The sequence below is a fragment of the Antechinus flavipes genome, chromosome 4, assembly GCF_016432865.1.
Source record: "Antechinus flavipes isolate AdamAnt ecotype Samford, QLD, Australia chromosome 4, AdamAnt_v2, whole genome shotgun sequence".
In the NCBI taxonomy this organism is placed as follows: domain Eukaryota; kingdom Metazoa; phylum Chordata; class Mammalia; order Dasyuromorphia; family Dasyuridae; genus Antechinus; species Antechinus flavipes.
Window position 1 is genome coordinate 132,620,936 of NC_067401.1, and position 15,187 is coordinate 132,636,122.

General features: G+C 35.1%; 1 protein-coding gene across 1 annotated transcript; it reads left to right on the top strand.

The window, feature by feature from the left end:
* Positions 1-7,370: 7,370 nt before the first annotated feature.
* Positions 7,371-7,903, top strand: LOC127558795 (keratin-associated protein 9-3-like). The gene has a single exon (XM_051992105.1). It carries the CDS (start codon positions 7,371-7,373, stop codon positions 7,833-7,835), a length of 465 nt encoding a protein of 154 aa, XP_051848065.1. The 3' UTR covers positions 7,836-7,903.
* Positions 7,904-15,187: the final 7,284 nt, after the last annotated feature.

The window sequence follows — 15,187 nt, forward strand, 5'->3', positions numbered from 1 at the left end:
TGTTCCCATGATCTGTTTACATTCTAATAAACTTGATTTTTTTCAAGACAAGAAAACCACTTGATTTGTATCATTTTACCATTTTACATATTCCCATCAATGAGAATTCATTGAGATTACATACCAATCTCCTAACTTTTGGGATAAGAATTCATTATTTGATAAAAACTGCTGGGATAACTGGAAATTAGTATGGCAGAAATTAGGCATGGACCCACACTTAACACCATATAACAAGATAAGATCGAAATGGGTCCATGACTTAGGCATAAAGAATGAGATTATAAATAAATTGGAGGAATATAGGATAGTTTATCTCTCAGACTTGTGGAGGAGAAAGAAATTTGTGACCAAAGATGAACTAGAGACTATTACCGATCACAAAATAGAAAATTTTGATTATATCAAATTAAAAAGGCTTTGTACAAACAAAACTAATGCAAACAAGATTAGAAGGGAAGCAACAAACTGGGAAAACATCTTCACAGTTAAAGGTTCTGATAAAGGCCTCATTTCCAAAATATATAGAGAACTGACTCAAATTTATAAGAAATCAAGCCATTCTCCAATTGACAAATGGTCAAAGGATACGAACAGACAATTTTCAGATGATGAAATTGAAACTATTACCACTCATATGAAAGAGTGTTCCAAATCATTATTGATCAGAGAAATGCAAATTAAGACAACTCTGAGATACCACTACACACCTGTCAGATTGGCTAAGATGACAGGCTTCCTGAATTTGAACTCATCTAATTTTGATTTTGACACCAATGTCAGTTTCCTATTGGAAGGGATGCGGGAAAACTGGGACACTGATGCATTGTTGGTGGAACTGTGAACGAATCCAACCATTCTGGAGAGCAATCTGGAATTATGCCCAAAAAGTTACCAAATTGTGCATACCCTTTGATCCAGCAGTGTTTCTATTGGGCTTATATCCCAAAGAAATACTAAAGAAGGGAAAGGAACCTGTATGTGCTAAGATGTTTGTGGCAGCCCTGTTTGTAGTGGCTAGAAACTGGAAATTGAATGGATGCCCATCAATTGGAGAATGGCTGGGTAAATTGTGGTATATGAATGTTATGGAATATTATTGTTCTGTAAGAAATGACCAGCAGGATGAATATAGAGAGGACTGGCAAGACTTACATGAACTGATGCTAAGTGAAATGAGCAGAACCAGATCATTATACACTTCAACAACGATATTGTATGAGGATGCATTCTGATGGAAGTGGATTTCTTTGACAAAGAGACCTGAGTTTCAATTGATAAATGATGGACAGAAGCAGCTACACCCAAAGAAAGAACACTGGGAAACGAATGTGAACTATCTGCATTTTTGTTTTTCTTCCCAGGTTATTTTTACCTTCTGAATCCAATTCTCCCTGTGCAACAAGAGAACTGTTCAGTTCTGCAAACATATATTGTATCTAGGATATACTGTAACATATCTAACATATACAGGAGGGGGTTGCCATCTAGGGAAGGGGGTGGAAGGAGGGAGGGGAAAAATTGGAACAGAAATGAGTGCAAGGGATAATGTTGTAAAAAAAATTACCCTGGCATGGATTCTGTCAATATAAAGTTATTATTAAATAAAATAAAATAAAATATTAAAAAAAAGAAAAATAGTTAGCAAAAGCAATCAAATATTAACAAATATGGAATTAGACATAATATTTCTCATCTGTGTACTCTATTCTCTCCATCTCTACAAATGAATGTGAGAAAGTGTCTCCTCATATCTCTTCTCTGGGGTCAAGCTAATCTTTGTAATTTGGTTATATTAATATCTTATTGTTTTGTGGTAGTTGTGTTTTCCATTTACATTGTTTCAGTCATTTGGGGTAATGTTTTCTTTGCTCTACTTATTTTACTTTGTTCGTTTAAGTTTTTTCAGGCATCTCAATAATCATTTTTATCATGTATTATATTACACAATATTCATGTACTATAATTTATTTTTCAATTCTCCAATCAATGGATATGTACCTTATTTCCACTTCTTTGTTCTCTCTCTCTCTCTCTCTCTTTCTTTCTCTCTCTCTGTCTCTCACATACACACACACACACAGCACAAACTTGCTTTCTTCTTTTGAAAATTACCTATTTATATCCTTTACCATTCATCTGGTAGGGAACAGTCTTAATCTTTCATACTTTCATACATAATCTTTCATTATCTCAATTTTCTATATATCTTGGATGTCAGGTTTTTATCTGTAATGTTCTTCTCTAAAATATATTGTTCTCTGGGAGCAGGTTTCTTGGGAGGCTTCTGGAGGCCTCAATGCTCAATGCAAACTCAAATCAGGCAGGAGTTAAAGTCCAAATCCTTTACTTTCTCTTTCCAAGTATTGTCTCCTTCCTTGGCCCAGTTAGCTTACTTAGAGGCCTATTTCTCTCCTTGGTTCCAAGAGCTCTTTGCTAGTCCTTTTCCTCTCCAGCTTCAGCCTCTAGCTTCCTCCTAATCTCTTCAGCCAGCCCAAAGGTGGAAGAAGGAATGACTCTGACTCCACTTCAGAGAGTGGGCTTGTGGGCTTCTGTGACTTGTGAATCTTCTCCACTGAATCCTGACTTGTGAATCTTCTGGCGTGCTTCCTGGTGGAGACTCCTAGCTTTAATATGCTCTCTTAAAGGTGTGAAAGGTGTGAACTCTAATAAGTACTAAGTACATTTAGAGAACTGTTAAGCATCCTGCCAAACTACCACTGTCTCTATCAATTCCATTGACTTAGCACCTTGTAAGAATCATAACATTTATCAAAAAAAAAAAAATGTTGCCAACATTTTCTCCTCAATTTACTAGTTCCCTTCTAATTTTATCTCCAATGATTTTATTGTGCAAAATATCTTAAATTTTATGTAACCAAAGTTGTCCATTTTATCTCTTGTGAACACTTTCTAATTTTATCAGGAATTTTCACCAAACCAAAATGCAAAATATACCTTCTTCCTTATTTGCAGCCTGTGATATATAGTGTGAATAGTTGGTCTAAGGCCTATTTATGCCAGATTACTTTCCAGTTTTTCTAGAAGACTTTGTCAAATAAGGAGATCATAAGTCAGTAGTTGGTATCCTTGAGTTTATTAAATAATACACTTGTATCTTTGATTGCTTCTGGGACTCGTTTATTAATATAAATGTCCAACTTATAAACTTTTTTATATTTTAGTCAATATCAAATAGTTCTGATCATATCTACTTTGAATGATAATAAATTTCATCAGCTACTACCACCACCTACCCTACCAATGTTGTTTTGAGGGTAAAAAGAGATAACAACAATAATGAATTTATTTACATTTATATGGAATTTTAAAGTTCAGAAATCCTAATTTTATGCTCACACAGCAACTCTGAGAGATGAGTACAATTATTATTCTCATTTTATAGATGAAAAAATTGAAGTAAATGGATATTAAGCGACTTACTCAGGATCACAGAGGTAGGACATGTCTAAGACTGGATTTGAATTTAGATCATTCTGACTCCAGCTCCACTATTTTATATATGGTGCTATGTAGAGAGCCTGAACTCTGGAGAAGTATACTTGAAACAAGGTGTTAACTCAGTGGAATTGATGAGATAATGGTTCTCTAGTTCTCATGTATACTTAGTACTTAGTATGGTGATGTAATAATTCTCTAAGTTCGCACATAATCAGTATTTTGTAATGACGTAATTACTATAAGGTATATAAGGGCTAACAAGGACTGGAAGAGAGACATTTTATCTTTGATCAGTCTCATGGTGGCTCTCATGCCTCCTGCACTAAAATCAAGACTGGGCCAGAATAAAGACTCTAAACTCTATTCTTGACCATTCTCATGGTGTCTATCCTGCTGAGACCAAGACCTGTCCGAAGGACCTCCAGAAAGCTAGCCTGAACATTACAGTGCTATTTCCCCACCTCTAAAGATGATGTAAGCATCCCAATCTGCAATCACCAAATATTACATAAATATCAACTATTTAGTGAGCTTCACTATTTTTATTATATCAGCCTTGACTTGCAAACAAAAATCAGTCCCTTTAAAGAGAACTTTCTAATACACGAGGCAATTCTTAGTCTTCATTTATGGAATATGAATTTGCAACTCTGCCCATTTTGATCTCAGCAGTGTGAACTTTAATCAGTGTGAATTCCAACTCATTTATGCTTTGTCATGAACATAATTCTTGTGCATATCCTCTGTAAGTCTTCCAAGGAGTGTGTACTCAGTACACTGGAAGCCTTTTTCTGGATCTTCTAAGAGTTTGTGAATGTTGTTACAGTATTGAAACATTATGTAAGCTACTCCTCAAGTTCAACACATTCATGGTCAATACATCTCATTTAATAATATTTTGCCATTTCTTGTGCACAAATCCTTTTTGTTTGGATTGACCTATTGCTAGATCCCAGCTGACAGAGGTAACTCCATCTTTGACCACTGATTCAATCACCTATATACAAGGAACAAGGAACAAACCAACAATTGGTCTTGTCAATTATGCTTAGGTTTAAGAACACAAGATCAGCAGATTTCATCTAATGCATGTATGTAAAGTGAGCAAATAATCACAGTGCCTTTGTGATTGATATGGGTGGAATGGGGATGGGTGGTTGTCATAATCTAGACCACTTTATTAGTTAATTAACCCTAAGATCCACACCCCCCTCCTAGTCTTTGAGAATCTGCCATTAGATTTAAGGATAGAAATTGGAATAGCTGGAGTCTTGATTACAGTATATGTGTATGTCCAAGCCACTATCTTTGCATGTCTAAAGCACTCTAAATTGAGAGTCGTATTTCTGGATGCCTGTGAAAAATAAGCTGCTTGATTCTAATTCTTTAAGCATCTATTTTCCTTCTCCAAGCCTCCTTTCCCTCAACCTCCTCATAGTATAATTCTACAAGCTACTTATACCATCATGTCATCCATTGCCTGAAATTTTTATTTTTTCTTTAATCATTCTACTAAATAAGATAATGATTTTGAGTTCTACTAATTGGAAAATTATTCTCAAAGCAAGATTATCAAATAGAAATGTATGAGGTCTTTCTATGGTTATCATATCTTTCATGATATAATATTGACCACTGATTCAATCACCTACATACAAGGAACAAGGAACAAACCAACAATTGATTTGGTCAACTATGCTTAGGTTTAAGAACACAAGATCAGAAGACTTCATCTAATGCATGTATGTAATCCATTCAATCTTTTTTTGAATACCTCCATCTCATTCTTCCCAGTACGAGCCATTCTAATTTAAGATAACCCTTATTGTTAAGATACTTTCCCTCACATCAAGCTTGAATTTCCTTCTTTGAAATGACTACCCTTTGTTCCAACTTCTACCTTACAGGGTCAAAAAAAAAAAAAAAAACCCCACACTGGGATCTCTTTTCTTTTTAAAATATATATCATTTCTTTTTATCATGAACATGGCAGTCCTCACAGACATGAATATTTCAATATATGAAGGAGAGAAAATTAAGATATGAGTTTTTGAATCAACTTACATAGCCTGTTTTTAAGTATATACCATTTAACATGGAAGTAGCAACCACATCTTTCTTTTTTGTATTCCAATCTGAACTTCCTTTTGGCCTTTCTATACACTTAAAAAAAATTATATAACATATGTCTTTGAAATGTTATGATTTTCAAATTTCACAGTGTCTACATTAATCCTACACATTTACATTGTTTATTTTTTTCTATAAGTACTCCCTAGTACTCATTTTTGGGAACAATAAATCAATGGCAGTCCTATTCCATTAAAGCTATGCATTGAAATACTTTTTTTTTTCTAAAGTAGCAAGACAAGATAATGTATTTTCACCATTTCTTTTTTTACAGTGTGGTTCAGTACCTGAGTTTTAATTCAGAGCAGCAGCATCACTGCAGAGCAATAAATTATATTGAAATAAATGTGTTGGGTTACAAAACAAATATACTTTCCCCCCCTATTTTTCTATCTTTCCCATTACTCCCACTTCTACCAAATAAGAAAAAAAAAAAAAAAAAAAAAAAGAAATCCCTCTATCCATAGCTACATAGTCTGACAAAATAAACATTGTCTATGACCTGTTGGCCATATCTAAAAATGTTATCTCTCTGCATTTTAAGTTCATCACTTCTCTGTCAAGAAGTCAATGGCATGTTTCATCTCATTGTTTTGGTCTAGTGGTTTGTTGTTGCATTGATCAGCATTTTAAAATTTTCCATATTTTTTCTCTCAAATGTTATTATCATTGTATAAGTTGTTTTCCAAGTTTTGTGAATGTTTTACTCTGCGTGAGTTTATTGTGGTCTTTATAATTTCCCCAGAAACTGTCCTTTTTGTTACTTCTTATGGCACAATAATTTGAATGTCTTTTTCATATAATCATGCTTTGAATATTTGAAAACTATTATTAGTTCTTGCCTTCTCTCCCTCCTCCCCCCCTTATCTTACCGTGAGTCTTCTCTTCCTTACATACATATATCCCAGTTCTTTTGACCAATCCTTATATGGAAAGCATCTGATGCTACAGTTGTCCTCTTATGGAAACTCTCCAGCTTATCAATGTTCTCAAAATTGCAGACCCAGAACTGAACAGTATAAATCTATGAGTAGTAGAACCAGGACAGAGCAGGATTATTACCTATTATTATTGATTTATGATGACTTACTGAAACTCTACTTCTCATCCCATCCCAAGATTTCATTAAACTTTTTGACTGCTAGGTCACACTTATTGATGTAAACTAAACTTGTAGTCCATTACAATCTCCAGATATATCTTTAAGATTATTTCTGATTAGCTATCCCTCCCCCAACAGAGTACTTCTGAAATTGATTTTTTTAACCTAAGTGTAATAATTTACATTTATTTCTGTTAAATTAAGTTTCTCCCCCTTCAACCCAGTAGTCTAAACTTTCAAACTTTTGAGATCTTGATTCTATCCTTAAGTGTGTTTATTATCTCTCCCTTGGGAACATAAAAAAATAGTAGCTTGTGTTTATCAGTTAAACTTTCAAATGAAGAATTGACACATGAAAAATAAAGTCTAAAGCTTATATGTTAATGACAGAATCTTTGAGAGATGAGACACTGCCTCGTCATTTTCTAGTTATAAAGATACAATGAGTATTCACTGAGCAACAAAGCAAATCCAATTTTATTGCTTTGGTAATATTTTAAAAATAGCTCATGAGCCTGTGATCAGAGGGAACAAGCTTGACAATAATAAAATGGAAGTGCTGACTGTCACATAAACATTAGCTCCAAGAGGTTTATAAAAGGCTGAATGTCCAAGTTCAAGCAAATTTGAAAAAACGTCATTTCATAAGTAAAACAGAAACAGACTTATTGATACCATGTCTTGCTGCAACACCTGCTCCACCAGCTTCTGTGGTTTCCCCAGTTGTTCTACTGGAGGGAACTGTGGATCTAACTGCTGTCAGGACAGCTGTGGAACTAGTTGCTGCCAACAGGGTGGCTGTGGAAGCAGCTGTGGTGCTAGCTGTGGAACCAGCTGCTGCCAACAGGGTGGCTCTGGGATCAGCTCTGGGGCTGGCTGTGCACCTCCTTGTGAGACCACTTGCACAACCAGGTGTTACCAACCCCCATGCTGTGGATGTGAGAGCTGCCGCACCAGGTGGTGTCGGCCAGATTGTAGAGTTGAAGGAACCTGCCTGCCATCTTGTTGTGTGGTTAGTTGCACTCCCCCATCTTGCTGCCAGCTGCATCATGCCCAGGCTTCTTGCTGCCGCCCATCCTACTGTGGTCAGTCTTGCTGCCGTCCAGCCTGCTGCTGCTACTGCTGTGAACCCACCTGCTAAAAACCAATTTACAAATTTTATGGCTGAGATATGATTTTGAAATTGACTAAGTACTCACAAACTCTTGGATTCCAAAGAAATTTCAAGTCTATCAATTTTCTAACCTGAAACCTTCATCTGACTTCCTGTTACTGGAAATGTTTTAAAAACCCAAACTTGGAATCCATTGATATGCCGAGACACTTGGGAATCCCCAGACAAAAAGAGAAATAAAATATCTTAACAACCCATTAGAATATCTCCTCTTCTTTGATTCAAAAATAAATTTTAAGTTTTCCTTGCACAGCTATTCTTGGTTTCATGATTTCTTAAATCATACTTGTCAGTAAAGGATTAAAAAAAAAACAACTTCTAATAAATATGGCATGGCAAAATGTTTTTTCTAATTATTATTGAGAAGATACTCATTTAAATTTTTATTTCATTTAAAGTTGAAATTTGTTTGCTTGAATATGCTTGTTTCAAAGATCTTGTTTTTCTCTTTCTCCTCCAAGGGGAGAAAAAAGTGCTTGTTAATTAAAAAAAAAATTTTGAAAGCAGAGGGAAAGCAACTAGAAGATAGGAAGAGATTAAATACGAATAAAAGCTTGCGGATCATAGAGGGGATCATCTGCTGGAGAAATGAGATTTAATAGGATGTGGAGAGTTTTGCCTTAACAAAGAAAAGAGTTACCACTCCATATGAGAAAGAAGTAAGGGAAGACATAGTTACAGAAAGGATGTAGGTGGTATAAGAAGAGGAGGAGAAAAAGAGAGAGCTCTTGGCAAATAGCCTCAGTGTTTTTTAGTAAAACATAAGACAAAGTTTTCATTTGAGGCAGTGAGAGAGGGGGAGTTTTAAGGACGTTCAAAAAGATTTGGAAGATCCAGATGTGGTGAGTAGAATAATATCCATCCCTATCTCTATCAAGAATCCCACCATTTTTTAAACTTTATTTTTTTTACTTTTTGAACTTTAACTTCAATAAGCAAGAAAAATTCTCTATAAAAAGAACAAAAAGCAATGATTTTATGTGAAATTGTAAACTTCCATATTATATACGTTGAATTTTTAACATGTACATTAAATTGAACCATTAACATGATACTGCCTGTATTCCCTGTTTGTATCTACTTCTGAACTTTTTGTGCTCCTGTGTATATTTTTAGTATTTCTTTTTCTTCCTTTTTTCTTTTGAAATCCTCCCTTGTACTAAGTTATAGTCAGTAAAACATATTCACACAATGTATTTGAAAAGGTAAATTTTATTCAGTACCTTTAATCTACAACCTCTCTCCAAAGAGATTTGGCGAGGTAAGGAAAGGGGAAATCACCATTCCTTAAGTTACTTGAACTTCAAAGCCTAAGAATCATTCTTTTTTTTTTTTCCTGTGCAATTGGGGTTAAGTGACTTGCCCAGGTTCACACAACTAGGAAGTGTTAAGTATCTGAGATCATATTTGAACTCATGTCCTCCTGACTTTGGGGCTGGTGCTGTATCCACTGCACCATCTGATTTCCCCCAAGAAGCATTCTCAATCATTATCCTACCACCATCACCTTGTCTGATTCAGTCAGTTGCCAAATCTTGATAGTTCCATTTCTTTAGCATCTTTTATATTTGGAGTCTTCTCTAGTCACAATAGAATCATGTAGCCCAGGCTCTTATCATCTCTTACCTAGACTATTGGAGGAGCCTCCTAAGTGGTCTCCTTGAATCTAGATTCTTTCCTTAAGAACAAGTATGTGCTAAGTGAAATGAGCAGAACCAGGAGATCATTATATACCTCAACAATGATACTGTTTGAGGATGTATTCTGATGGAAGTGGATCTCTTCTTCTTCTTTTTTTTAATTTTATTTTTTAAATTTTTATTTATTTTATTATTTTTTATTATTTTTATTTTTTATTTTTTAAATTTTTTATTTATTTCATTATTTATTTATTTATTTATTTTTGTTTTTAAATTTTTTATTTTTTAATAACTGAAGTGGATCTCTTCGATAAAGAGAGCTAATTCAGTTTCAATTGATCAAGGATGGACAGAAGCAGCTACACCCAAAGAAAGAACACGGGGAAATGAATATAAACTGCTTGCATTTTTGTTTTTCTTCCCAGGTTATTTATACCTTCTGAATCCAGTTCTCCCTGTGCAACAAGAGAATTGTTCGGTTCTGCATACATATATTGTATCTAGGATATACTGTAACCTATTTAACATGTAAAGAACTGCTTGCCATCTGGGGGAGGGGGTAGAGAGAGGGAGGGGAAAAATCAGAACAGAAGTGAGTGCAAGGGATAATGCTGTAAAAAATTACCCTGGCATGGGTTCTGTCAATAAAAAGTTAAAAAAACAAACAAACAAACAAACAAACAAAAAAGGCTTAGCCCAGCTTGTCAACCTATTAAGTTCCTGGATTTTAATTGCCAAAACTGACTTGATGTTAAAAAGCAATGATCAAAAAATGAGTGAATAGAGTGAATAGAGTTCTGGATCTGGAGTCAGTAAGACCCAAGTTCAAATCCAACCTCAGATACTTGTTAGTTGTGTGACTCTAGCTGAGAAAACCCAATTTCTTCATCTCTGAGGATAATATAACATCTGCCTCCCAGGGTTGTTGTGAGGATCAGATTAGGTACTTGAAATTGCTTAGCACAGTGCCTGCATATATATATATGTTCACTATTATTGTAAGTGTCATGGAAACTCAAGGAAGAGAGAGTATCCTGGTCAGCAATATCAACATTGAGATTTGGTCATGATCAGGACTGATAAAAGACTTTCAGTTTAGCGATTTATAAGATTATAATTTTGTAGAGAGACTCTTAAGCCCCTCTTTTAATATGGTTGCATCTTCTAGTGCATGAGTTTGTTCAGCTGAGCTGTCATTTCTTCTGCTTCTCAGTTGTTATAAGGATAACGCTCATTGCTTCTTCATACTGATTGAAATACACAAGTTCTTTTCATGTATTGAGCATACATCTAGTAATAAAATGCAATTGACTCCAGAAGATTTTGGCAACTGAAAAAAAAAAAAAAGAACAAGTATGAAAATGTAAATGTATATGTTGCTCAAGTAAGAAAATGGAACTCCTCTGGATCAAAAAACTTCAGAAAAAACCTCTTACTTGGAGGTTAAAATAGAAATTCTTCTATTTGTCATTAAATCCCCTCTTAATCTTCAGTCTCTTTTTCCAGACTGATTACAATAATCAGGGGTCCTCAAACTACGGCCCGTGAGCAGATTTTGCAGCTGAGGATGTTTATCCCCTTCACCCAGGGCTGTGAAGTTTCTTTATTTAAAGGCCCACAAAACAAAGTTTTTGTTTTTACTATAGTCCGGCCCTCCAATAGTCTGAAGGACAGTGAACTGGCCCCCTATTTAAAAAGTTTGAGGATCTTCCTTTTTTTTACATCATCCTGTCAAAATGACATACTTACTATTATTCATGTTATGATATTCCACCTCTGGCTCCATATGCCTCCAAAGATTTCCTCTAATGCTTGCAGTGCTCTATTTTCTTATCTTAGCCCCCTTCAAGATTCATCTAAATTACCACATCCTTCATGAGGTCTTTCTGGATTCCTCTAGTTGTGAGTGGCCCTTTCTCCATCACTTTGAGTGTGCATACACACACATATATTTGATTTCATAAGCTTATCAGTAAAATATTTTTTAGCATGCACTCCCAGTATGTGTACTTTTACTTGTTCATAAATTAAATATTTGTATTTCTGTACTAATAATTATGCACATTATTAAACTTGCACAAAATAGAAATTTTAAAAAGATGAGATAAAGATGATACCGATTTGATCCTAGAGTTAACTGGAGTCAATAGAGTTTATTGAATTGAAGAGTGTCATAGTCAAGTCAGCACTGAAATAAAATTATTTTGACAATTGTTTGGAGGATGTATTAGAGTGAAGGAAGACAAAGTAGGAGAGCATTGTGATTGTCCAGAGAAGAGGTGATAGGGACCTCAATGAATTGTGGAGAATAAATGTGGGAGGGGAGAAAAAGAGGTATTATGGGAAAGATTAGAAGTAAAAACAACAAAATCTGATAACTGATTGGCTACTTGGAGTGAAAGAGAGTGAGGGAAAATGAAAAGAAGGTTATACCCAAAATGATACTAAAAACGATAATCTGGATCATTGAAAAGATTGTAGTAATTAAAAGTCTGCAAAAAGTGTGGGTTTGGGGGAAAAAGGCATTGGAATGAGATCCAAGATCTGTTGCAGCTTGCTGCTTTCTATCCCAAATTGAAGAAAGAAGGAAAAGGGTCTCTTCTCTGTCTGTCAGTACACAGAAGCAAAGAATTAGCCTTCTGTGTAAATGCTCACAGCATCCAGTCATAAAATGATCTGGAGGAATAAAGGAGAGGTCTGGTGGAAGGAGGTAGGAGAGAGATTTACCTAATGGCACCTGTGCAGCTACTACTAAATATAAATTCCTGGATAGGAGTTTGATTATCATTGCTCTAAGAAGCTAAAGCCCAGCCTGGAAGGGGAAAGCTTGGTAGCTTTTACAGAAAAGAGAAGTGAAAAGTAGGGGAATCTTGAGAGAGAAGCATAAGTGTGATTGTATTTATGGGTTCTAAATTTGGCTGTGGCAGAGAGGATAAAATGCAGACTATATTCCCATCCTGTTTAGCTCGTGACATATTCCTTAGAATCTTGTCACAGACCCAATTTGGTCAGGCAATGTTCTAGCATGAGATCTGAGCCCCTACTTTAAAGACTGCAGTTGTTAATCAATCTGACATCCAGACATCAGCTTCCTATGACACTTATACATGCCAGGAATTAAATAAATAAAAGGCTAAATTACTGCCTTAATTTAACCCAAGAAAAAGGAAAATCTCTACGCATTGTACCTTTTTGATCCAATTAAATGAATGATTTGAAAAAATGGACTTAATATCAAGAGTAAGAATCCATCATTAAAAAACAAAGCCATTTTTCTCTGATTAATCACATCCTAGAATCCATCTTTCCAAAACAAAGCTGATCACATATGTGTAGTAGTCAAAATTTGACTTCACTCAGATTAAATTTTTCTCCATATCCCTGCTTTTGGAAGCACTGAACTTTAGGATGTTTAAAAAAAATATGAGGGGACCACAGAGATCACCCAAGCCTTCTGCTACTCATGAATTATTCCCTTTTGGCATTAGAAATATAAGTTCATTAAGGACTGAGATTATTTCATTTTTCTCTAAGCAACTTGCATGTTACTTTGCACATACTGAGAACTTAATAAATCTTTGTTGTTCTTATTGAATTGGCTGATAATTTCCTTGAAGTTGTGAAGTCTAGTCACCCCCAAGGATTTTGGTGTAAGATACATAATTATGTTCCACTAGTTCTTAATTTTTCATCTCTCCAGGTGTATGCCTACCTAGCTCTTCTGGGTAAAGGCTCTTAAAGCAAAAGATTAACAAGTCCCACACCAGATCATTTAAGCGTTTATTGAAGCTTTTATAAAATTAACTTTTCTTCTGCTGGCTTCCAAAATAGTTAATTTGTCAAAACAGGGTCCCTGGCACCCAGCCAAAACTCCAAGTTTCAGATCTTCTTTGATAAAAAAAAGTCCCCCACCTATGACTCCCTATACTAATAGCATTATAGATATGGTGTGTGAGCACACACATACACACACACACACACACACACACACACAAATAAACAATGATGTTCAATAAGCTCTCTGCTCGCCATAAAAAAGAAGAAAAAAGCAGACATAGAGAATACTTGTCATACTCATATGTTTCTCTTGGAATTATAGTTTTCAAAGAGGAAGGGAGTAGAATCATCAGTGTGTAGAGTGCCCTTTTGAAATCTCCCTTCATAGATGCAGATCTTCAGTTCCTGTTAGTTTTTGTCTACTTTCTGTAGAGTTTCCTAAGGGAAATGAGAGGCTAAGTAATGATAATAATAAAAATAATAATTAATAGTATCACTTATATAATGCTTCAAGGTTCATGAAACACTTTACTACATTGTCTCATTAATCCTTACAACAACCTTGGGAAGTGGATGCAATTATTATCTTCATTTTAGAGATGAGGAAACTGAGGCAAACAGGTTGTTATTTGCCTAAGGTCACACAGCTAGTAAGAGTCTGAGATCAGATTTTAATTTGGTTCTTGCTGATTCCAGGTCCAGTGCTCTATCTACTGTACCACCTACTATAATGTACTATAATAAATAATATAATATACCTATAATATGGAATAATATAATATATATTACCATAGTTTGATATGGCATATTATAAAATGTAGTGTCATATAATGTCATATAACCATCATTTCTATATCACCTTAAAGTTTGTGAAGCATTTAAAAAATACCATTATTGGGGCAGTGGATAGAGCCCCAGTCCTGAATTCAGGAGGACCTGAGTTCAAATATGACCTCAGACACTTAACACTTCCTAGCTGTGTGACCCTGGGCAAGTCACTTAACCCCAATTGCCTCAGCAAAAAAGCTAAAAAAAATCCCTTTGTTATGTTGTTGCTCAGTCATTCAGTCATGTTACACTCTTAGTGACTCTGTGGACCATTGCTTGCCAACATTTTCCATGAGGTTTTCCTGGTAAAGATTCTGGAGTATTTTGCCATTTCCTTCTCCAGTAAATATCTCATTAGATCCTTAGGGAAGATGCTTATTATCCCTATTTAACAGATGAGGAAAGAGACTGTGTATTGGTCATACTTACATAGATATTATGTGTCTGTCAGGGCTTTAACCCAAGTTTTCCTGATTCTAAGGTGGCCCTGCTTTCTACTACACCATCCTGTAAAAGCCTCTTCCTGGGCTTCTAAGTTTCACAACAAGTGACATTACCACCTGACCATCCACTCCCGGGACTTTTTCTCATAATCCTCATTGCCTAAAATAAGATGTTCCCTTAGAGAAGAGGACACTGGTTGTACTGGTGCATTCAGGTATATCTATCAAACATAGTGGATATAATCATAGTAAATTTAAAAGGGATAATGTTGGATAATAATACCTACTTTTGAAAGTAAAATTGTACCCTACCCCTACTCCATGAGCAAAGCTAGATCCTGCTTTTTCTGGGACTGAGCATCTAGTGAACAATAATAGGCACTGATGATGATGATGATGATGATGAAGATGATGATGAAGAGGAGGATGTTGTTGCTGAATCCTAATTATAAAACAAATGCAATCAATTTGCAAAGCTTTCAGAACAGTTTTATTAATAGTTCAATCAGTGTCTTAAAAGGAAATTGTTTAAGTCCAAAATAAGGAAGAGCTATTAAACACTATAAACAACAGCTGAGAAAGGCATATAAAAGGTACAACAAACAAGAGGACACTTGAATTTGAAAAATTT